General features: G+C 43.0%; 1 protein-coding gene across 18 annotated transcripts in view; it reads left to right on the top strand.

Moving 5' to 3' along the window:
- Window positions 1-11,896: 11,896 nt before the first annotated feature.
- zdbf2 (zinc finger, DBF-type containing 2) overlaps window positions 11,897-25,224 on the top strand; it is a 31,304-nt gene continuing 17,976 nt past the window's right edge. For 2 of the 18 annotated variants that reach the window (XM_063051604.1, XM_063051596.1), the window contains exons 1-4: window positions 11,897-12,009; window positions 16,641-16,722; window positions 17,348-17,479; window positions 19,839-19,897. Coding sequence is in view for 1 of the 18 variants with exons in the window: in XM_063051589.1 (XP_062907659.1) it covers window positions 12,003-12,009 (7 nt within the window). In the remaining 17 variants the exon portion in view is untranslated. Of the gene's footprint in view, window positions 12,010-12,089; window positions 12,129-12,157; window positions 12,561-14,990; window positions 15,047-16,640; window positions 16,723-17,347; window positions 17,480-18,587; window positions 18,834-19,838; window positions 19,898-25,224 lie in introns of those variants that run through there. The other 16 variants (XM_063051606.1, XM_063051599.1, XM_063051605.1 and 13 more) reach the window with 13 other exon arrangements.

The raw sequence follows: 25,224 nt of genomic DNA, 5'->3' as shown, positions 1-25,224 counted from the left end.
CTGGAAAACAAATCTCCCAAGTCACAGTTCTCTTACAGGCTGCATCAGGTTTTCCTCCAGGGTTTCTCTGTATTTTACTGCATTCATTTTGCCTTCTACCTTCACAAGCCTTTCAGGGCCTGCTGCAGTGAAGCATCCCCATAGCATGAAGCAGCCACCACCATGCTTCACAGTAGAGGTGGTGTGTTTTTGATGATGTGTGGTGTCAGGCTTATGCCAAACACCATTTGGTCTGACTGCCAGAAAGCTCTATTCTGGTTTTATCAAACCTTAGAACCTTCCTGCTGACTTCAGAATCTCCCACATGCCTTTGAGCAAACTCTACCAAGACTTAATGTGAATTTTTTTTAAATAGTGGCTTTCTCTACCACTCTCCCATAAAGCTGCGTCTGGTGAAGCACCCAGGCAACAGTTATATGCACAGTCTCTTCCCATCTCAGCCACAGAACTTCTCCAGAGTTCTCACAGGTCTCTTGATTACCTCCCTCACTCAGTTTTTAAGGATGGCCTGCTCTAGGCAGATTTACACCTGTGCCATATTTCCATTTCTTGATTGTCATAACTGCACTTTGGAGGGATATTCAGTGGCTTGGAAATTTGCTTGTATCCATCACAGCTGTTCACATTTCACTGTCCCATTTTCTAAATTTAAAATATATTGAAGTAGAATTTCATCTTGTGCATCATGTCAAATCAAAAGCAATTTCAAAACCTGTCAATAACTCACTAAAAATGAAAACCCAAAATTGTAAGGCTGTAATTAGTGTGCTTACTTTCAAGTGCAATATACATATTACCAACTCACCCAATTTGCTGCTGTAGAAAATTGGAGGATCACCTCTTTTCAATGAATAAAAGGGTTTGAATAAATACCATCTTTTCTGTAAGGCTCAACAGTATGGTAGATTATAAAGACACCAAACCGAAATGATAATAGAGAAGCACAAATCTGGGAAAGGGTATAAGACAGTCTCAGAGGCACTTTAAATGCCTTGGAGCTCAGTGTAGTCTTTCATGGACAAAGTGGGGAAAAAATAGGAAACCACAGTCACACTGCTTAGGTCAAGCCACAGAGTGTAAGCGGAACAAGTGCTACACATGCCCTTACACTTCCTCCCTTACCACCATTCAGGGCCCCAAACAGTCCTTCCAGGTGAGGCATCACTTCACCTGTGAGTCGACTGGGGTGATATACTGCGTCCGGTGCTCCCGATGTGGCCTTTTATATATTAGTGAGACCCGACGCAGACTGGGAGACCGCTTTGCTGAACATCTACGCTCTGTCCGCCAGAGAAAGCAGGATCTCCCAGTGGCCACACATTTTAATTCCACATCCCATTCCCATTCTGACATGTCTATCCACGGCCTCCTCTACTGTAAAGATGAAGCCACACTCAGGTTGGAGGAACAACACCTTGTATTCCGTCTGGGTAGCCTCCAACCTGATGGCATGAACATTGACTTCTCTAACTTCCGCTAAGGCCCCACCTCCTCCTCGTACCCCATCTGTTACTCATTTTTATGCACACATTCTTTCTCTCACTCTCCTTTTTCTCCCTCTGTCCCTCTGAATATACCTCTTGCCCATCCTCTGGGTCACCCCCCCCCGTCTTTCTTCCCGGACCTCCTGTCCCATGATCCTCTCGTATCCCCTTTTGCCTATCACCTGTCCAGCTCTCGGCTCTATCCCTCCCCCTCCTGTCTTCTCCTATCATTTTGCATCTCCCCCTCCAGCTTTCAAATCCCTTACTCACTCTTCCTTCAGTTAGTCCTGACGAAGGGTCTCGGCCTGAAACGTCCACTGTACCTCTTCCTATAGATGCTGCCTGGCCTGCTGCGTTCACCAGCAACTTTGATGTATGTTGCTTGAATTTCCAGCATCTGCAGAATTCCTGTTGTTCTCAGAGAAGAATGGTACTTTTAAGAGAGGCTATCGAGATGCTGGAGTCCATCTTCACAAGACCTTGCACAAAGAGGGTATTTTTATGGAAGAGTGGCAAGGAAGAAGCAGTGGCTTAAAAAAGCATATCCTTGCTTAGGGTACTGTAAAGATGCAGAAGGTCTTGTGATCAGATGAGATTAAAGTGACATCTTTTGGCCTCAACACTAAGGTTATGTCCACACTAGACTGGATAATTTTGAAAATGCTGCTTTCGCATAAAAACGACAGGCATCCACACCAGGCGTTTTTAAGAATACCTCCGTACACATTAAAACGGGTATTTGGGCGAATCTCCTACTGGGCATGCGCAGGACACATCTACAGAAAACAAGCGAAGAGGAAACTGGTGCACATTTGTCCAGTTACAGACTAGAAAAACTTAAAAGGAAATTGCCAAATGACGGACAGCTGTTAGCTCTCGCACCGGAGGACTTAAAACTGGGAAAAAAAACGTACTGAAGTGTATGGAGGCAACTGACAAGAGTTCACTGACAGTATGACCCAGCTGCCGATGAACATTGAAAAACTGACTAACTCTGTTGCAGAGGAATTTGCAATGATGAGGAATATGATGATCCACTGCCCAGTACTTTTCACCACCACAATACCAGCTTCACAGCCACTACAATAGCTACATATATGGGGACACACCCCTGGGTGGCCCCACCAACATCTTTCCCACTCCCACAGAGGGGTCACCCTGGAAATATTTCCTACAGCCATGGTCTTCACCGATGGAAGGGATGACAGGTTTTTCAAAACCTCTGGTTACCCCATACACACTACAACGCCCAACCGGTGTTTTCAGATTTAAACACTGGAGAGCATTTTAGAAAAGCTACGTTTTCAGGGGAGGAAAACACTGATTCAGTGTGGACGGAGAGTCAAAACTAAGAGAAAAGGCTTCAGTTACGGATTTATCCAGTCTAGTGTGGACACAGCCTAAGTGGTATGTGTGTCGTAAATCTAACAGAGTTTATCAACCCGGTAACACCATCCCTACTGTAAAGCTTGGTGGAGCTAGCACCATGCTATGGGGATACTTTTCAACAGTATGGACTGGAAATCTGGTCAGGATTGATGGGACAATGAATGCTAGAGAGATCCTGGATAAAAACCTGCTAGCCTCTGCCAGAAAGCTTTAACTGTGGAGGAAGTTCATAGTTCAGCAGGACAACGAGCTCACTGCCAGAGCAACAATGGAGCGGTTTCAGATGAAGTCCTCGTGTGGCCCAGTCAGAGTCCTTACCTTAACCTGATCGAACATCTCTGAAAAGACCTCAAGATTGCTCTCCACCACCACTCCCCAACTAACCAGGCACAGCTTGAGCAATTTTGCAGGAAGGAATGGGCAAACCTTGCTCCATTACACTGCAAAGCTAATAAAAACTAATCCAAGAAGACTACTACCTATAATAGCTGTGAGATGGTTCAACTAAGTACTGAGCAAAGAGGGATGAAGTCGTTTGAACTGTTGATATTTCAGTTTTCGCATTTTTAGTTTTTCATGCTTTACAGTTTTCCCTGTTTTTTGGGCTGTACTATGGGGGAGAAAGAAGCCTGTGATTCACAAATAAAAATACTCGGTTAAATTGTTCAAAATCCCTGATTGTAATATTCATTTATGTGAAGAAAGGGTTGGGGGCTGAATACCCTGACAAGGCACTGTACATCACAAACAGCAGAGGTCCCACTACAGATCCCTGTGGAACACCACTAATCACAGACTTCCAGCTAGAATCAGTCCCTTTGAGCACTACCCTCTTATATTTTGGGGCAAGCCAATTCTGAATCTAAATGGTTAATTCACCATGGATCCCATGCATCTTAAACTTCTGGATGAAGGACCTTGTCAAATGCCTTACTGAATGTATATAAGCAACGTCCACAGCTCTACCTTCGTCAAAACACTCAATCAAGTCAGTAAGATGTAACTTCCCCGCACAAAGCTGGCTCTCCTTAATTAGGCCATGGTTTTCTAAATGCTCATAAATCCAATCCCTAAGAGTTCTCTCCAGTAACTTACTGGCACTCGCTGGTCTATAGTTTCCAGGATTATCCCTGCTTCAGTCCATTTGTCAGATCAGCCATTGAATGGCAGAGCAGGCTCAAAGGGCCAGATGACGAACTCCTGCTCCTATTTCTTAAGTCCTTATGTTCCCTTCTCGAATAGTGGAACATTAGCTACTTGCCTGAGGCTAGAGAGGACTCAAAAGATATTGGTCAAGAACCCATCAATCTCATCTCAATAACCTGTGCTGCATGCCATCAAGTGCTGAGGACTTATCCACCTTAATGCTCTTTAGAAGACCTGACACTACCTTCTCCTTTACCTTGAAATGCCCTAGCATATTAATAGTTTGGTACTGATCTCCCTACCCTCCTCGTCCTTGATAAGTACTGATGTAAAGTGCTCATTAAGGACCTCACCCAGATACTCCTATGCAATTTTTCTTCTGCTTTTCCCTAGGTTCTATTTTCTGGCAAAAGATGTGGTTGGAGGCAATAAAATTCCATTCATAATTCAACTCATATCCATTCACATTCGTATGCCAAGTGTGACATTCCTTTCCAAAGCTAGTAGGTTGTATGAAGAGATTGAAGCAGTTGAGACCTACAGCTTCTGTGGTAGTTTCAACTGCTGACTATTCTAGGCTCACATTTGAAGATGTGTAAGGAGCATTTGGCTCTGAACCTGTATATGCTGGAGTTTAGAAGAAAGGGATGGATCTTACCTAAACCGAACAAATATTTTAAGGGCCAGGTCATGGATGTTGAGAGGATGTTTCCAATAGTGAGAGTCTGGGATCAGAGGGCAGAGTCTCAGAATACAGGGACGTTCCTTAAGAACATATGAGGAAGAATTTCTTTGGCCAGAGAGTGGTAATCTGTGGAATTCATTGCAACTGATGGGAGTTGAGGCTGAGTCACTGGGTATATTTAAAGTGGAGGTAGGTAGGTTCTTGATTAATAAGGCTGTCAAAGGTTACAGGAAGATAGCAGGAGAATGTTTTTAAAGGATGCCTAACTACAGATGTTTCTATCAATTACCTTCCTTTCATAAAACCAAAGTTTGGGATGTTCAAATCCATATGCTGTTCAAGGGAAATAGACATACTTACAAGTAGTAATGTTCTGTGTTGGGCTTTGGTGTAAATGACAACCTGCAACAAGAGTGCTACTTGTAACAGAATAATGGAATCACTAAAAGGAGACCATACCATCAACATGCTGAAGGTTACCACTGCATAGAGATTGAACACCCCGGTGGCATAGTGGTTAGCGCGTGGAATAAACACTGTGCCTCTGAATAACTAAATAAATTAATAAATTGGACCAGTCACATATACTGTGATCGAATATCCTGTTTAAAATAACCTGCCCCATCTCAAAGCTTTTCTGCCAACTACAAGGCAAAAGTCTTGTGATGGAATACACTCCACCTCATTCGTTGTGATCTGCTCCCACAACATGAATTCAACATTCAGGACAAAACTGCCGGTACCCCATTCAGTAACCTACACATTTATTCCCTTTGCTACTGGCACATAGTAGTTGCTGTGCGCTATCTACAAAATGCACTGCAATTTCATGGCTAGGTGACGACTACCAGATGGAACAAAGACCACCGAGCATGCAAGGTTAGGTGATTTGGAGTATCAATTGCATTAACCCCTCCATGTTATACATTATTCTGACTTGGGAATATCTTCTCACTCCTTCAGTTATGTCCCAAGTCTACATCATGGACCTCAACAAAAGTATTAAAGTACCTTTGTTGGAAGGATTGCATTGGTTCAGGAAGGAGGTTCACCACTTTTCAATGACAATTAGCGATAGTTAATAAATGATAACCTTGGTAGTGATTCCAAAATCCAACATTGAATTGATTAAAAATATGATGGTTTTCAATGCTACCTGCCCCTAGCATTTAATTTGTGTTTTAGATATTTCAGATCATGTGCAACCATCTGTAAATGCAGCTTAATGGGAAGAAAGTGGTGTTTTGAAAATACTTTATTATTATAAACCATGAAGATTAATTAGTGATGAAATTGAATGTCAACACAGAATCAGGCAGCATCTATGAAGAGGAATAAACAGTCACTGTTTTGGGCCAAGACCCTTCATCAGCCCAAAATGTTTATCCTGCCTGACCAGCTGAATTCCTCCAGCATTTTGTTACTCTGGATTCCCAGCATCTGCAGAATCTCAAAGGAGTGAGTGTTGGGTTACCAGTGATCTAGTTCATACAAGATTGATAACATTGGGAAATAAGTATTTCAGATGTAAATGATCCATTGTTTTCTCCTCTTAAAAGAATGCCAGTATGTGCTTTTGAATCCACATTTGAACTGGGAGGAAATGAACTGGTGAACATGATCAGCCTTGCATGGTTATGGTATTCCAGAAGAAAAATATCATTAAGATTTGGAATGGGGAAGTTGATTATTAATGATTTCTAAGTTTTTTGCTTTCCTTAATGGTACACTCCCTTTTGAGGAAAGAGCAATGAGTCATTTAAAGAAATTTCGTCAGATCTCTGACCTTCATTATAGGTAGACTACTGGTAATTCTTATCACTTCACTCAATGCAATTATTCTGTGCTAATATTCAATCCCATCTCCAGTTTCTTCTGAAATCTTTTACCTCCAAAATGCTATGGCTGTAAAAACGATGAATTAAAGACATTTTTCAATAACATTCTACTTGTGGAATCAGAATAGAAATAAGTGGCTGATGACTATGTTATATCCGTAAATTAAGCAACCACTCAATGACTATTTGCCTTAAGGAAATAAACCTGCAAATTGGACAATAAAGAGCAAGATAATCTTTAGGTAGCATAATACATTCTAAAGTGCATACATTGAGGCAATATGCAAATATTTTTAATGTTTGAATAATTTATGGAGCTGTTCTATCTAAAAGCCAGAACTAATCAAGAGAAAATTTTTAGGGAGCTTTCAGTATCGTTGATCAAATTCTACCTCAGCAATTTCGGCCATTTTCTACCAAATTCATTGAAAATTGATTTTGAACATGCACAAAACTTCGCAATTTGTTGAGCCTCTTTCAGATTTGTTAGTTATAATGTAGTTTTATATATAAAGTCAAGATATATTCCACAAATCTAAGTACATAAACTGGAATTACACTCCCAGTTCAAATGAGTTGCATCCTCAGATCTGCCATTTTTATATTTTATATTATAGGAGCTGAGGGTGAATGGACTGCAAATGACCTTGGGATTACATCCAAGATTCTCTGGCAACTTTGTTAATAATAGCATTTTGCCTCTAACTTTCGACCCGATGGTTCTTGAACCAACTTGCAAAACCATAATCAGTGTAACAACATTATAATAGTTTGCACTACAATGGGCTTTGTTTTCCTTTGTTATAATTGTGATTTTTTTTGGTACAATTTACGTTCATGATTTTCTTGTGAATGTTTTGTGAAGATTTGTCAAGGATTAACTTTATTCATCATATAAAGTTAGATATATTAGGAATTTGCTGTGGTGTGTTGGTGCGACATGCAACAAAGTTAACAATGTTCAACAATTATGAAGAATAAAGAAAACTATAAAAATAAAGTTAGAGGTATAGATATGGAATAAAACATGCATAAATAATTAAATACTAGCATGTATTTATAATGTAAGCAACTTTATAATAAGTGGTTTAAAGTGTTTGCAGTGCAGTGACTGATGTAATAGACAGAGGGGGGTGGGGGCTAACTAGAATGGTTGAACAGATTTAACTACCTGGGGGAAGAAACTTTTAAAGTAGCAAAGAGTTTTCGTTATAATAGCCCTATAGCGCTCTCCAAAAGGGAGCTTATGCAAAAGGTTCACACATAAAAGTTGCTGGTGAACGCAGCAGACCAGGCAGCATCTCTAGGAAGAGGTTCAGTTAACGTTTCGGGCCGAGACCCTTCATGTGTGTCGCTTGAAATTCCAGCATCTGCAGATTTCCTCATGTTTGCGTTGTGCAAAAGGTTGTTTGCTGGGTGGGTGATGTCTACAATGATTTTTCCTCCCACTTCTTTGTGCTGGACACTTTCAAGTCCTGCAGTCAATTACCTTTTCTGCTGCCGTAACAGTTTTGCTATAGTTTTTGTATATTGTGAAAGGATGCTGCACCAGACCAGATAATAGTAATGGTTGCAACACACACAAAAAAATGCTGGTGAACGCAGCAGGCCAGGCAGCATCTATAGGAAGAGGTACAATAGTAATGGTTGATGTGAGGATGCACTCTATGATAGCAGTGTAGAATTGCACTGGTACAAGACCCCATGGTATTACAGTAAAGATACTCGCATGGATAGAAGATTGGCTAACTGGCAGGAAGCAAAGAGTGGGACGAAGGAGGCCTTTTCTGGTTGTCTGCTGGTGACCAGAGATGTGCCATAGAGGTCAGCATTGGGATCGCTTCATTTCATATTATATGTCAATGATCTGGATGACAGAATTGATAGCTTTGTGCAGATGATACGAAGATAGGTGAAGGGTCAAGTAGTGTTGAGGGCAAGGGAATCTACAGGACTTGGACAGATTAGGAGAATGGGCAAAAAAAGTGGCTTATGGAATACAGTGTAGGAACATTATGGTCATGTACTTTGGTAGAAGGAATAAAGACAGATTATTTTCTAAATGGGGAGAAAATTCAGAAATCAGAGATACAAAGGAACTTGGGAATCAGGACTTCAGGACTGTACCTCTTCCTAGAAATGCTGCCTGGCCTGCTGCGTTCACCAGCAACTTTGATGTGTGTTGCTTGAAATTCCAGCATCTGCAGATTTCCTCGTGTTTGGGAATCCTAGCGCAGGATTCCGAAAAGGTTAATTTGCAGATTGAGTCAGTAGTAAGGAAGACAAGTGCATTTATTTCAAGAGGACTAGAATAGAAAAGCAAGGATGTAATGCTGGGGCTTTATAAGGCATTGGTCAGACCATACTTGGAATATGGTGAGCAGTTTAGGGCTCCTTATCAAAGAAAGGATGTACTGGCATTCGAGAGGATCCAGAGAAAGTTCATGAGAATGATCCTGGGAATTAAATGGTTAATATATCAGTTGAATTTAATAACTCTGGGTCTGTACTCACTGGAGTTTAGAAGACTGAAAGGGGTATTTCATTGAAGCCCATTGAATATTGAGAGAACTCCAAAAAGTAGATGTGGTGAGGATGCTTCCTATAGTGGGGGAGTCTAAGACCAGATAATAGTAATGGTGGCAACACACAGCTTCGCTATTGAAGGACACCCCTTTAGAATTGAGATGAGGAGGAATTTCTTTAGCAGAGGGTGGTGAATCTTTACAATTCATCGCTACGGACAGTTGTGGAGGCCAAATCATTAGGTATGGTTATAGAGTTTGAAAAGTTCCTGATTAGTTACAAATGTTACGGGAGAAGACAGGAGAATTTGGTTGATGGGGATAATAAATCAGCCTTGATAGAACTGCAGAGTAAACTGGGTAGATTGAATGTCCATTTTCTGCTCCTATGTCTTATGGTCTTATCTTCTGAGGAAAATGTAATTTTACCAACTCCGGCAATCTTCTGCCAAGCCTTTTTGTTTATAAAGGAAATACGGTTATCCATAAGGTGTGCGAAATAATGATGGCAGGGAACCTATTGAATATGAAATAATGATGTTGGTTGACTGTTCTTGTCAAGACAGTGATAGAAAAAGTAGTCTTGCTATTAATGAGAGCAGTTGGCAAATTCCATCAGTACCATAAAATCAAGCAAGCAAACAACACACATCAAAGTTGCTGGTGAACGCAGCAGGCCAGGCAGCATCTGTAGGAAGAGGTGCAGTGGACGTTTCAGGCCGAGACCCTTCGTCAGGACTAACTGAAGGAAGAGTGAGTAAGGGACTCTTCCTTCAGTTAGTCCTGACGAAGGGTCTCAGCCAGAAACGTCGACTGCACCTCTTCCTACAGATGCTGCCTGGCCTGCTGCGTTCACCAGCAACTTTGATGTGTGTTGCTTGAATTTCCAGCATCTGCAGAATTCCTGTTGTTTGCGTTTAAAAGTATCATAAAATGTTCCATTTGCTTTTTGACAATGGGAAAGTAGGGTTGATGGTCCCAGTGCTTTGTCAGTTATTCTTCAATAATCATAAACTATTCTTTAATTTTGAGAATTCAATTTTTTTTAAAGTCAAGCACCTAGGTTTAAACTGGGTAGACTATTAGCCTCCGAAATGAGGAATTACTTTGCTACCCAGAGCAAGAATTGAAATACAGCCAATAATATAAACCTAATATATTAGATAATTCGTATTGTTCTGATGCTCCAATCTTACATATTCTTTAAAAGGATCAGTATCAGTATTTAAAAATAAACGTTTTTATTCTTTCACAATTATCGAACACCAAACGTCATGCGTTTGACAGTTACAAGCGTGCTGTACCAAAGAACAAAAGTAATAATTCTGTTTTGAAAGAATAGTGTTTAGATGTGTTAGTACTCTGCAGTAGTGAGACTGAAAGAACAAGGGGGAAGCACATGGGGTGTTGGAGAAGGGGTGTGAGTTAACTGCGGTGCTCGCTTCGTATTTCCACTTACTCCCCCCACTGTTTGGACTTCTAACGGGCAGAGAGTAGAGCCCCAGTTTTTCCAAAACGGCTTGCATGCTTTGATATGGAGTTTGAACATTCCCAGGGGGAACCACTTTTTTAACAATTACCCCATGGAGACTCCGAAAGTGTTCAGCTCTAAGAACCGGGGCACTCTCCATAGTTGCATACTGGCCTGGGCGCTTGCAGTGTTCGCTGTCCTTCCTTCCATCAACACCTGCTTTCTTTTCGTTTCGACAGCCCTCCCTCTCATCTGAAGTATTCAATTTCCTCTCCTCTCCTCTCCTCTCCTCTCCTCTCCTCTCCTCTCCTCTCCTCTCCTCTCCTCTCCTCTCCTCTCCTCTCCTCTCCTCTCCTCTCCTCTCCTCTCCTCCCCTCTCCCTCCCCTCCCCTCCCCTCCCCTCCCCTCCCCTCCCCCCTCCCCTCCCCTCCCCTCCCCTCCCCCCTCCCCTCCCCTCCCCTCCCCTCCCCCCCCCCCCCCTCCCCTCCCCCCCCCCCCCTCCCCTCCCCCCTCCCCCTCCCCTCCCCCCCCCCCCCTCCCCTCCCCCCCCCCCCCCTCCCCCCCCCCCCCCCCCCTCCCCTCCCCCCCCCCCTCCCCCTCCCCTCCCCTCCCCTCCCCTCCCCTCCCCTCCCCCCCCCCTCCCCTCCCCTCCCCTCCCCTCCCCTCCCCTCCCCTCCCCCTCCCCTCCCCTCCCCTCCCCTCCCCTCCCCTCCCCCCTCCCCTCCCCTCCCCTCCCCTCCCCTCCCTCCCCCCTCCCCTCCCCTCCCTCCCCCCTCCCCTCCCCTCCCCTCCCCCCTCCCCTCCCCTCCCCCCTCCCCCCTCCCCTCCCCTCCCCCCTCCCCCCTCCCCTCCCCCCCCCCCCTCCCCTCCCCTCCCCCCTCCCCTCCCCTCCCCCCCCCCCCTCCCCTCCCCTCCCCCCTCCCCCTCCCCTCCCCTCCCCCCCTCCCCCCCTCCCCTCCCCTCCCCCCTCCCCTCCCCTCCTCCCCTCTCCTCCCCTCCCCTCCCCTCCCCTCCTCCCCTCCCCTCCTCCCCTCCCCTCCCCTCCCCTCCTCCCCTCCCCTCCCCTCCCCTCCTCCCCTCCCCTCCCCTCCCCTCCCCTCCTCCCCTCCCCTCCTCCCCTCCCCTCCCCTCCTCCCCTCCCCTCCCCTCCCCTCCCCTCCCCTCCTCCCCTCTCCTCACCTCCCCTCCCCTCCCCTCCCCTCCTCCCCTCCCCTCCCCTCACCTCCCCACCCCTCACCTCACCTCCCCACCCCTCACCTCACCTCCCCTCCCCTCCCCTCCCCTCCCCTCCCCTCCGAGGCGACGGAAGACGCTGCTCGGCGATCCCTTTAACGGTGGGCGCGGCCGAGCTTTGGCGTCGGCGGCCAGAAATGCAGCCCAGCCCCTTTAAAGGTGGCCAGGAAGTAGTGGGGGACGAGGCTGAACTCTGACCGTAAGGGTGGAAGCACATTCAGCGCGCTCGAAATGCACGGTAAGGGGAGGGGGAGGCAGAGAGAGAGGGGGGCTCAGTTTAAACCCGGGGGCAGGATGTGTGGGAATTGATTGCGAGACTTGAGCGAAGGCCGAATAGGATTTCCAGCTCGCTTGCTGGTACTTTCCAATATTGCTTTAATGTTACAACTTGCATGGTGTCAGTTTCTCCCGGGGGAGGGCAGCTTGTCAAGAGTTTGTTATTTTTAATGGTGAGGGGCTTCCGTGAACACTGTAAAGGAAATGAATGTACTGGGGTCCCACCTAAATATGCACTCGCCCTATCAAAGACTGAATTTAGTTTGAAGATCTTCACCTGCACATTAGAAACTTAATTTTCATCCCCCACCCCCACCCCCACCCCGCCACCTCCTCCCGCACTCTACGTAATTCCAAATCCGTTTATAAAACATACAACTGTCAGTGCTAGCTGGGTTTGCTGGAAGAGCGTTACTGGCGGTGAGCAAGAGTTGCATCACGTACTCCTTATACACGTGTATATTTTCTGAAGGCAATCATAACAGGTTCTGAATAAAGTCAAAATAAAAGCAGGTGAAGTACATTTGTCAAAAAAATGCACATGGTAAAAATGCCACAACCGTCCTTCTCCCCGCCTTCACGGCCTGTAGATGAACACATTTTATATTACTAACTTGGTAAACTCCAAGCAGGTAATTCAGTCCTTTCAAGCTGTAGTTTCTCACTTTCGGATGGGGGTGTAGGTTAGGCCCATTACAAATGACTGCCTTTTGAAATGATTCTGTTTATCGTCTTTGGAGAGGAGTGCTTTATTGATAGAAGCTAATTTTCTGAATAGTTTGTGACACTAGAATCTTTAAAACTGCCGTGGCAAATTGTCATTCTATATGTAATTTTGCAAAGGTAGCGGGGTTCTACCGGCAGCTCCTGGAGTTTTGCACTGTCAAGGCCGTGCATTAGAATTGCTCCCACCCAAGTTGATTGTCAAATGTGAATGCGTTTTAATCTCTTGGCTCGAAAACCATGCAGACAATTGCAGCGGTCTACTGATGATTGTTGTGTTATCTGCTGGTAATTTCACTGTATCATGAAAGCTTATAATTAATGTAAAACTCCTGTTCAAACACAGCTAGCTGAGCAACAGTGGATTATAATGTTTCAGAATATATTTTATTGTCGAGTAGCCCCTGTACTATTTGCCATTTTATAAAGGCAGTGAATTGCGTTCATCTCACTTGTAACCTGATACTGAAGCACATTGTCCCGACGAAGGGTCTCGGCCTGAAACGTCGACTGCACCTCTTCCTAGAGATGCTGCCTGGCCTGCTGCGTTCACCAGCAACTTTTATGTGTGTTGCTTGAATTTCCAGCATCTGCAGAATTCCTGTTGTTCACATTGTTTACATAAATTTTTAAGTGTGTTACCACTGCTGCAGTTTTCAAGGATTAAGGGATACTCATTTATATAGCGCCTCTTGTGAGCTTCAAGTGGTTTCATAGTTTCATAGCCAATGGAGTACTTTGGTAACAAATGTAGTAACCAATTTGTGTAGAAGATCCCACAAATGCCAAGCAATAATAATGAAAGCTAGAAATTCCTGGTCTGAACTATGAGGAGAGAAAACAAGTATTAACTCAATGTCTTTCTACAAAGCAGATGCTTACCCAAATATTTCAAGCATTTTATGTTATTGTTTCAGATTTTCAGCATCTGCATGTTTTTTTCACCATCTTTCAGATTCTATGCAATATATCACTGAGATGAGAAATATTAAAGTTGGAAAATATTGGGTCTTCCATTATGACTGTAATCTCTAATGAGTTCTCAGTGGATATTGAAATTCTTTTGATTTATAACTCACTCAACCATTGTGCTTGTGTATTGATAACATGTGCTGTCTACAGGACATAGTTGGCCACAAATGTTTATGTTGATTCCAGAGCTGTTTGCATTTCAACTTGTTGGATTGACTTGTGTTGTTTGGTAAAAGAATCTGTTTGGTCACTTCAGAATTCAAGATGAGCTCATCTTACTGACGTTCAGAGTCATAACCATGTCCTACTCCTGGATTCAGTTTTCTTCACGTTCATATTGTGTATGGGCTACTTAAGTGATCGTGCCCAGAAATGCATCCTTTTGAGATCCATTACTTTAAGAAGTGTGCAAGAGGATGCAGCAGAGCTCTCACTAGGAATGAAACTGGATCGCGCACTTTCATTTTGTAGTTTAAAAATGAGAATATATCCTTTTTTAATGATTGAGAGTCATTGCACTAGTAAAGGAGCCCATGCAACGCATGTAATCTTTGTGGAGAAAAAAATGAGCCAACGTCTCTGACTTTTTCCCCATAGCCCTGCAAATCATTTTCCCACCATAAAGCCTACCCAACTCCCCTTTGAAAGGTCTAGTTTTTGTTTCCACTAACAGGCAGTGAATTGCACGTCACTGTTCAATACCTCCCCTGTATCTGTCTGACATATTAATTCAGAATTATCCTGCTTCAAGGGCAGAGAGACTTGGATAATCCAAAAGCAATAATGAAAGACTATTGTGTAGTTAGAGATGCTTTGGATGAAATAATGTAATTAAGTAAATAATAGATTAAAATTATATTTAGTTAGAAATCACTTCCACTGTCAAAGTCGTCAGTGAGTGGGCAGCACTGATGTAGAGTAAATAGCAAAATACTCGAATTCTAGTGTACAATACTGATGTAGTCTGCAGCATCCCAAAGAGGTGGCAAGGCAGATTAAATTGTAATTTAATTTTTTTTAAGAACTTATTGAAAAGGGGGGAAGGGGCTCAAAGGGGTGGAGGGGGGATTGAAAACATAACTAATTGAATATCTGTATAATGATACTGAATAAACCCTATACACACTATATGATTCTTGATGATGCATGGTGCTGCCATATTAGAATGTTTATGTTGTCAGCATTCCCTTTGTCTATTATGTGGTGTGGGTTTAGAATATTTTATTCATCAGTTGTTTATGTGTGTAGGTTGGAAATACAGATACTCAAATTTCAAAACTGGGTATTGGGGCATGGAATGTGTGGTAAGTACTCAGTGATCCCAGCCTTTGTATGTAAACAAGATCAAAAAAACAAGGTTGTCACTTCAGCTCCCAAGGGGTAGAACATTGTCTGTTCTCTACCATCTTTGCCCCATTGCCTGTCAGTTCTTTCAAATGACCTTTACTTATTGTTCATGTGATTCCAGTCTAGCAGCAGATCAAAGTTTAAAAATGTCTAGGCTGTCTTCAGATCACTCAATGATCTTGCCTTTTCCTATCACTGTAACCTGAGGCCCCACAACCCCTTGCAGTCTCTGCTTCAGGTATAATTTGTAACCTGATATTCTTCACTGCACTACTGGTAGCAGTGACTTCAGAGACCTAGGCCTCAAACATACACAATCTCCTCTAAAATATATTCTGCCTCTCCGCTTCTCTCTCCTCTGTGCTATTCTATAAAATTGACTCCCTTGTTCATCGGGTGCAATTTAAAAAAAATTAATTGTTGACATGCCCATGGAACTGATCTGGACATTTACAGCTATACAGATGTATGTTGTCAGGTTTTAATCAATGTGCTTCCTTGCATAACAGTTAGATAGGAGGGTTGTTCATATTTTTTTTTGTTTATAGCAGTCTTACCGAGATTCCTCTAGGCTTAAATAACTAGATTCAGTTCTTGACCTGTGTCAAGGTGGTTGAGTGGTATGTCTTAAACTGGCAATTTATGAAAACTAGGCTATGTTTGTCAGCCTTGCCACTGCCTCCAAATCAATCTTTGAGAGAGCTTTAATATATTTCCTTCCATAGCTCAGTATTTGTACAATAACAACTTGGAGAAGTACTAAAACTACGGGGTTTCAAATCTGGCAAACTTTGAAGGTGATCTTATCTAAGTGGGTATAAGGAAAGAGTTAAGTTGAATTCCTTCTTGGCATATGCTAAAATGAGTAACCCAAAATGGAAGTCTGTAAGACAAAATGGTTTCTGCCTATACTGTGAGTGTGTTTTGAGAAATAACCACTCCACAACCATATTGTGAGAACATGGTGTGAATAGCGGTCTTCAGCCCTGAGGGTTGATAATGCTAAGAAACATGTTAACCTGGGAAGGGGAAGATGGTTCTCCAGGTGCAGATAGCGCCTAGTACTGTCCTGTGGGAAAGTATTACGGTAAATAGCCTTCAAGGCTATAAAGAAGGGCGATTTCTTTGTGCGAAAGAGAGGAAAATCTTGGGGCACGTATGGTTTCCTCCAGTGTATTGTGTGGCATAACTTAATGTTTGATTGATAAGTATTATTTTGTCTCTTTTTATTTCTACTTTATTAATTGGTTTACTTATTCTTTACATAGCTCAACCTTTGACATGTGTACGTTACCTCCTTTGATTGTGGGTACTTGCTGCGGAATCAGAAAATAACACGCAACAAATTTTTAAAAATTTCATTACAGTGGGCACTGGAGTAAATTTGAATATCCCTAGCCATCTGAACAAAATCATTCCAGTTGCTTTCCTGAATGACCTCTCTGCTGCTCAGCTTTCATGAGTGTTGCAGGTTCTTTTAGGAAAAAAAATGCTAGTTCTTCTCAGTTGGGCTTTTACAGTCAAGTAACCTTGTGATTATTTATTGTCCAGGCCAATACTTGAAGAATGTCTCCTGGGGATGAGGCTACAGTAGAGCCAAGACCATGAATCAGTTGCACTTTTGATAGAGGAGGTAAGGAGAATAAAATGAAGATGGAGTTCTGATAAGTTGGGACAAGAGCAGTGGGGAAAATTGAATAATTTAGTCATTTATCTATTCCTACACATGTGGGCAGAATCTTCTATTTCACATCGGTCATGCTTATCATGTTATTTAATATAACTTAGAACATGATAGAGCACTACTGACCCTTCAGCCCATGATGTTGTGCCAACCTTTTAATCTATTCTAAACTCAATCTAACCCTTCCCTTCTACGTAGCTTTGTTTTATTTTTAATCATCCATGTGCCTATCTAAGAGTTTCTTAAATACCCTAATGTATTTGCTTCTACCACCACCCCTGGCAGAGTGTTGCATTCTGTGCACCTAACCACTGTCTTAAAAATGAAAAAAAAGTCTTGCCCCTGACACCCCCTCCCCCATACTGTTCTCCAATCACCTTAAAATGATGCCCTTTGTATTAACCATTTCTACCCCGGGGGAAAAATCTCAGGCTTTTTCGGAAAGTTTGTCTGAAAACTTCCAAGCCTTCTTTCCAAACTTTGGAAATTCTCTGTGACTACTTGACACAGTCAATCTGCTGTTTTGTGGTTGTCTCTGCACTGGTGAATTCTGCTTGCTTGTTCTGTGTATCAGGTCAGGTTGTAGCAATCACTTCTGAGTCCGAAGGTCAGCGATCGGAATGCTGGTGTGAAGACTAAGGCAGGGTGGCTTGATCTGCAAATCCAAGCACAGTGGTGAAAGACTGAATGGTTGGAGGTTCCTTGGGTAATATGTTCAGATTTCCTGCTATATTCATAAAAGAAAGCACAAACTGGGTTGCAGAGATTTAATGTCTGAAAGGTGCTGTGGAATCAAGTCCTTGTATTCGAACTGAGAGCCTGCCTACTGAAGCTGTAATTTTTCTTTAAACCACATGGCTATATAAATTGTTTTGAAATAATGGAGAGCAGCCCTTAAGTGAGCTCCACTGGGGAGGTAATTAGCTACCTTTTGTCAACACACAACGGTGTCAGTGGCTTGTGTGACCATAATGTAGTATGATCCCTGGTGTTTGAAAACTTGCCATCCATGCAATATAGTTTGTATTCTTTCCCACCTTGCACCTCCCTCTTCGCCCGCCCCCCCAGAATTATGTTCAGAGTATAATGTATCAGGCATTGAATAATAATAGTGTTATGTAATAAAACACTTAATTAACTCCCTTGAGATAGAAAACATTGTCAACAAAGATGCTGCCATTCAGTAGACTAGGTGCATTTTAATTATCGTTAATAGTGTACACAGAAGGGTGATGTATGTAAATCCCGATCTTTGCTACTATATCACCAGAGTTGGGACAGTCATGTGCGCTGTGTCCAGGATGGTTCCTGCTTATGGTTACTGGCATATGCAAAGTAATTGAGGGATCTTGGCTGTTACCCTTTTGAGATAATCAGAGCTGAGTTCTCCCAGGTTTTAGTGGCATTAAAAGGTCTTGAAGTTTGAATTGTGCATCCCGCAAGTGGTAATATAACTCGGTTCAGGATGGCCAAAACTTTTCGTTTTGCAGTGCCAATTATATCCAGTTAAGAATCTGTAACCACTTATCTCCCCACTTCGCCATCAGCTCCGATGCAGAGCTTCAACCACCCCCACCCACCCGCAGATGCTGCTCGACCCTCAGTCTTCTTCATTGTTTTGTTGCTCCAGGCTCCCAGATCCTGCAGTTTCTTGTTCCTCCACTAGTTCAGTCTGCTTGAGAAGATCAGACAGCACCTTTTAGTAAATGAAATATAGATAATATTTCAGCCTCCTTCCTTCCATCCAGTTTGTGCTCTTCCATGCTGTCTTATGGACTACATTACTACAAAGGCTGTTTTTTTTTATCTCTTAGCTGCAAATAAGTTTGCTTTCTGGTGACTTTCATAGCTTACACATCGTTCCATGGTTACACAGACTCCCAAAGACAAGCAATTTTAAACAACAACAATTTCTTAAGTCTGTGACCTTTACCCACCACATATTGGTGGGTTATCTAGCCAAATGAAAGAGAGAAAGTCACAGACCTACAAGGGAAAGCAGGATGGGACTGATGGGATTACCCTTGAAATGCAGCCAAGTAAAATGCTCCCTTTTGCAGGTCAGTTTACAGGATTTTGATCAACATTGCTTTTTATCATGTGCTCAATTCAGTGTGATTCTGTCTGATTGTATAAGCAGGTTATAAATGGAGGACCGTGAGTTTGTTATTTACATTGTTAATAATGTATGTGAGCACCTCAATGAAACTTTGGCCTTTGAATTTGTATCCCAACAAAGAAAAGGGATTGCATCTATATGCTGCCACGTCCATGTTGTGATCCCCCAAAAGATGTTTCATGGGGTGCAAAAAATAACTTTGGGGCATCAGAAGTCTAGTTTAGGAAAAACGTTCAGCAAAACATTGGGAGAAAAGATTGAAAGTATAGTCGTACAGTAAGGATACAAGCCGTTTGGCTCACCACATGCATGCTGACGATCATACACCCCTTTACACCCAACCATTGTTATTCTCCCCATGCTCTAGCTTCATGTAATTTGGTATTGTGGAATATATTTGGTTTGAGGAAAAATTTGTACAGGTAATGGCACTTATGGCCTTTGAAATCGCTGGATGTCTCTGGATTATCATGTAATTTTGAAAAAAAAACAAACCTCCATCTTTTTCTTGTTCTGACGAATAAATAATTGTTGGCGTTGTGAAAAGAATGCTCCTGTGACCTTCACCCCCCCACATGTTGGTGGGTTATCTGACCAAATGAAAGAGAGAGTGTCACAGGCCTCCAAGGGAAAGCAGAATGGGACTGATGGGATTATTCTGCTAGGAAACAGCATGGATCTGATGGAGTGAGTGGCCACCTTTTGTGCTTTGATAACTTAAATAAATCGCAGGAGCCCAGTTGCTTTCACTTCTCACATCTGGATATTGTCATTATTGTTCTGTTTTCAAGATTATAATTTATGCTTCAGAAAGAACATGTCTTTGGAAATTGGATTTTCTTCCAACTCCCAGAATGTAATTTTTATTCAATATTGGTTATAATTTGTTATTTTTGTATTCTATGCATTGACATCAGTAAAATTTACCTTTTGTACTCCCAACTAGAACAAGACACAAAAAGCTGGAGGAACTCAGCAGGTCAGGTAGCATCTATGGTTTCGAAGGTACATTTAATGTCAGAGAAATGTATATAATATACATCCTGAAATGCTTTTCCTTCGCAATCAACCACAAAAACAGAGGAGTGTCCCCAAAGGATGAATGACAGTTAAATGGTAGAACCCCAAAGATCTCCCCCCCCCCAGCTCCCTTCCCTCCCATGCGTAAGTGGCAGCAAGCAACGATCCACCCTGCCCCCATCCCCCCCCACCAGCAAGTAAAAAGCATCGGCACCCACCACCGAGCACTCAAGCGTGAGCAAGGCAACAGTGAAGACACGGACTTGCAGTACCAGTACTCCAAAGACTACTTTGTTCACCCGGCATGCAACATACCACAGGCTCGCTCTCTCTCCCTAATAAGGGAGAAAGAGGTGTCTCTGTTTCACTGCGAGAGGGGAGACATAACAAACAACTTGTTCGTTTACGATGTTAAAAGTCGATTGCATCGCTTTTTCCAAGCGCTGTGCCTAAAGATCTCGGGTCTCTGGGCATACAGCCTTAGATCTTCCATCTCCCACGACACACCTGTCTTCTGCTCAGACACCGACTTCCGATTTTCCCACCCCCGTCTCCAGAGCCACGAGAACTCAGTCCTCCGAAGGCAAGCAGAGCTCTTAGGCCGAGCCCTTGGCATGCTGAACAACAGCCAGTCATGAAACCCTGAGAGCGGGCCCCATTCCCGCAAAGAACCAAAATCTATTTATCCAAAATCTGGATGAAGGGGGTTTCAGTTATGTAGATCTTGTTTTAGGTACAGAGGAGATGTCAGGGGTAAGTTTGTAATGCAGGGAGTGGTGAGTGTGTGGAATGGGCTGCTGGCGGTGGTGGTGGAGGTGGAAACTATAGGGTCTTTTAAGAGACTCCTGGATAGGTACTTGGAGCTTAGAAAAATAGAGGGCTATGGGTAAGCCTAGGTAATTTCTAAGGTAAGGACGTGCTTGGCACAGCTTTGTGGTCCAAAGGGCCTGTATTGTGCTGTAGGTTTTCTGTGTTTCCAACCGTGTGTAACTCCAGGTCAGGGTCTTCAAAAGAACCCTGAAAGGGAAAAAGAGGTATTAAAGATGAAAATAGAGCTGTTCTGAAGATGAAAGCAAAGGAGTCGCCATTAGGCTCCATTAACCCTCCGCCTAAACTTGACTTGGCCCAAAACGTTGACTGTTTATTCCTCACCAGAGATGCTGCCTGACCTGCTGAGTTCCCCCAGCATTTTGTGTGTGTTGTTCTGGATTTCCAGCATCTGCAGAATCTCTTGTGTTTGTAGTAAACAATGAGGCTGGTTTGGGCACAGCAATATAAAAGTAACCAGATTATCTGTATCCATGTGGTTAGTTACATATTGGCCAGAGCACAACTTCCCAACCCTACATGATGGTCTCGGCCTAAGTTTGCAGTCAAGCCTCTGGAATGGAACTTGAACCCATTATGAACTGTTTCAGGGAAAGATACTATGACTGAACTGTAGATGTTTGGTTACACTGCTCTACCATGTACAAAATATCTTTTTTGTACATGATCCAGGACAGGAGTGAGACAGACTGACTGGTTGAGTGATGTTGCAAGAATGATCCTGTGCATAATGTCAGCAGGACCATGGAATTGATTGTGGACTTCAAGAAGGGGAAGTTAGAACACACACCAGTGCTAATTGAGGGGTCAACATTGGAGAGGATGAGCAATTTCAAATTCCTGGGTGCCAGCATCTCAGAGGATATATCCTGGGCCCAACGTATTGATGTAATCATGAAGAAGGCATGCAAGCAGCTATTCTTCATCAGGAGTTTGAGGAGATTTAGTATGATACCAAAGACTCTAGCATATTTCTATAGATGTACAGTGAAGAAAAATTCTTACTGGTTGCATTATAGCCTGGTATGGGGTCTCCAATGTGCAGGATCAAAAGAATCTACAGAGCCGTAGATTCAGCCAGGTCCATCATGATCACACCCTCTCCATCATCAACAGCATCCTCAAAAGGCAGTACCTCAGGAAGGCTGCATTCATCGTTAAAGGCCCTCACCATCTGGGATATGCCTTCTTCATGTTACTACCAGCAGGGAGGAGCCTGATGATCCACACTCAATGTTTTAGGATCAGCTTCTTCCCCTCTGCCATCAGATATCTGAACAGTCCATGAACATGACCTCGCTATTCCTCCTTTGCACTCTTCCTTTATTTCTTGTAACTTGTAGTAATTTTTGTCTTGCATTGTACTGCTGCAACAATTTTCATGACATATGTCAGTGAAAATAAATAAATCAGAATCAATGTTTTTCCCAGTGTTTGATGATGATGTGCACAGTTTGATACAGATATAGACATGTAGGGTCCCGGTTCTATAGCGACTATTTAAGCACAACCTCAGATTAAAGGGCAGTCAGATAATTCAGGATTCAGATAACCAGTGATCACATGAAAGTATAGGATTTGGTGAGCTGTTTTAGGAAAATAACATAAATATTCAACAAGGGTGCAATTTATTTAGAACTTATTTAGTAATGTTCATTTAAAAAGGCACCTTTTGCTTTTCAAGAAACTGTTGGGTGACTAAGGTTCAACGCATGGTAAGTGTTCTAAGTATTATGTTGTAGCTTGATGTTGGGGGAAGAGATGTCTCCCAAAAATTTCTGGCATCTTCTCAGCAGGTTCTCCTTAAACACGTGCAGGGCTTCAATACATAAAATCATTGAAGCTTGCTCTATACACATTCTGTTCAGCTCATCAGTGTTTACCATAAAGTGTGTAGCCAATGCCACTGTCATTGGACTAATCACCAGAGGTCAGCACACATCAGTAGGAAGAGAATGGAACGTAGAACAGTACAGCAAAGGTACAGGCCATTTGATCTATGATTCTGTGCTAATTGAACTGCATTATGTACTGCTTATACCACCTCCCCCGGCAGTGCATTCCAGGCACCCATCGCTCCCCTGAGTAAGTTTTTTTTCACTGCACCTGTGCATGCAAAGTTGTGCATCTGAGAGTAAACTTCACCGTGTTTATTAAAAGAAAAATAATTAAATTTTAAACTTTCTCTTCTTGCCTCAAACCCATGCCTTCCACCACCCAGCACTTCCAACCTCAGAAAAGACCGCTCACCCTGTCTCTGTCTCTTCACCAGGTCTCCCCTCAGCCCCTGATGCTCTAGAGAAAACGGCCCAAATCTGTCCAACCTTCTCCTTCCTGCGTGAGGGTTACCCTGACAGGGGTTATTCAGTGGATCTGGAATGTATGAACTTTGGTTCTGCGATCTCAACCAAAGCAGCATTATGGACATCTGCAGGTTTCTGACATGGCTGATGGTTGACTGGGCTGACAAAATGTCTTCAACCTGGAAAAATTAGTTCTGCTTCTCTTCCCACGGATGCAGCCTAACTGGCTGAATATTTCCAGCATTTTCTGTTGTGTTATATTGTCATTTTATATTTCAGGCTCTGCAGACAAAAATCAAATCCTTAGTGAGAAATAACATAGGATCAGAAGATGTAGAATCCTTGTGGGTAGAGGGGTAAAAAAGCCTCTGGTAGGTGTTATATGCCGGCCCCTGAACAGTAGCCAAGGTGTGGCGTACAAATTGCAATGGGAGATGGAAAAAGGCATATAAAAGGGGCAATATTATGATAATTATGGAGGATTTCCATATGCAGCTATATTAATTGGGGAAGTCGGGTTGGTGCTAGATCCTAAGAGAAGAAATTTATAGAATGCCTATGTGACGGTTTTTTTTTTAGAGCAGCTTGTGGTTGAGTCCATCTTCTGGTAAGATGGCGGTGCATTCAATTACTTCTACGGGGTCAACCAAAGGTATTATTGTCCTTTTTTTTTTAGAAAGTATTTTTTACAATCGCAAGGCCCTGCTGGACATTAAGAACTTGGAGTACTGCAGGTCTACCCCATCAGTGAGTTGCTCATTGGGGGAGAAATTGAAGGAGCTGGAGGTGGTGCGGTTTTTACTGCTTCTGTGTCAGAGAGGCATCGGGGCTATTGGTGTGCAGGTCTAACAGCAAGTGATCATCTTAGTCGCTTATCTTGTGATTGTAAGACCCTGTTGGACATCGTTAATGTGGAATGCTGCAAGTCCGATTCACTGATTTATTGGTGGACAGTGGGGGAGTGGCGTGACTTTGGTCGTAGCAACGACTAGGCTTCAAGCTGCAGTGTTGCCTGTTTACAGCCGCTCAAGAGGGAGGTGTTGGAGTTGGTGCCCTCCACCGAAGGCAGCGTGGCACAGCGTCCAAGCTGAAGTTGGTACTGCCACCCCCCCCCCCCCCGGAAATGTATGGGAGACCAGCTGTGTTGTATTCGGCTGCAGATTTCTGCAACATTTGTGGACTCAAAGGCTTGGACTTTATTTTTTTTGTGACTGTATTTTACTGAAAACTTGTATGTGCTTTGTGCTATGTGTGACTGTTGCTAATGTATTCTGCACCTTGGCCCTGGAGTAATGCTATTTCATTTGGCTGTATTCGTGTATGATTGAATAATAATTAAACTTGAACTGGGGGAAAAGATGATTCTGGATTTGGTGTTGTGTAATGATTAAGGAGCTTAAGGTAAAGGAGCCCTTAGAAGGCAGCGAATATAATATGGAGAATTCATCTTGCAGTTTGAGAGGGAGAAACTAAAATCTGTATTACAGTTGAGTAAAGGTAACTACATAGACATGAGGGGAGCTAGCCAAAGTTGAATGGATGGGTAACTAGCAGGGATGATGGTAGAGCAGCAATGGCAGATCGTCTGGGAGTAATTCGGAGACCCAGGAATCATTTAATTGCAAATAAGTGTTCTAAAGGGAGGACAAGGCAACAGTGGCTGACAACGGAAGTCAAAATTGGTGGGAAGCTTTTGGAAACTAATAGAAGGCAACTAAAGAAACAATAAGAGGAGAAAAGACTGAATATAAAGTTAAGCTAGCCAATAATGAGAGGGTACTAAAAGTTTGTCAAATATAAAGAATAAGTGAGAGACGAAGCAGTATCACACTGCTTGAAAATGACACTAGAGAAGTAGTAATGGGGAACAAAGACATGGCAGCATAGCTGATTGAATATTTTACATTTGTAGCAGACGCCAGCAACATGTCAGAAATTCAAAAGAGTCTGGGAGCAGAAGTGAGTAGTTGCAATTACTAAGGAGAAAGTGCTTGAAGCTGAAAGTTCTGAAGGTTTAAGCCACTTGAACTATTCAAGGGTTCTGAAAAAGGTGGCTGAAGAGATTGTGGTGCCATTAGGAATGATCTTCCAAGAATCACTGGAGTAGGGGATGGTTCCAGAAGGCTGCAAAATTTCAAATGTTAGTCCACTCTTTAAAAGGGACAGAGACAAATGGCAGGA

Source organism: Mobula hypostoma, chromosome 6, assembly GCF_963921235.1.
Source record: "Mobula hypostoma chromosome 6, sMobHyp1.1, whole genome shotgun sequence".
Lineage (NCBI taxonomy): Eukaryota > Metazoa > Chordata > Chondrichthyes > Myliobatiformes > Myliobatidae > Mobula > Mobula hypostoma.
This window is presented reverse-complemented; position numbering and strand designations above follow the sequence as displayed.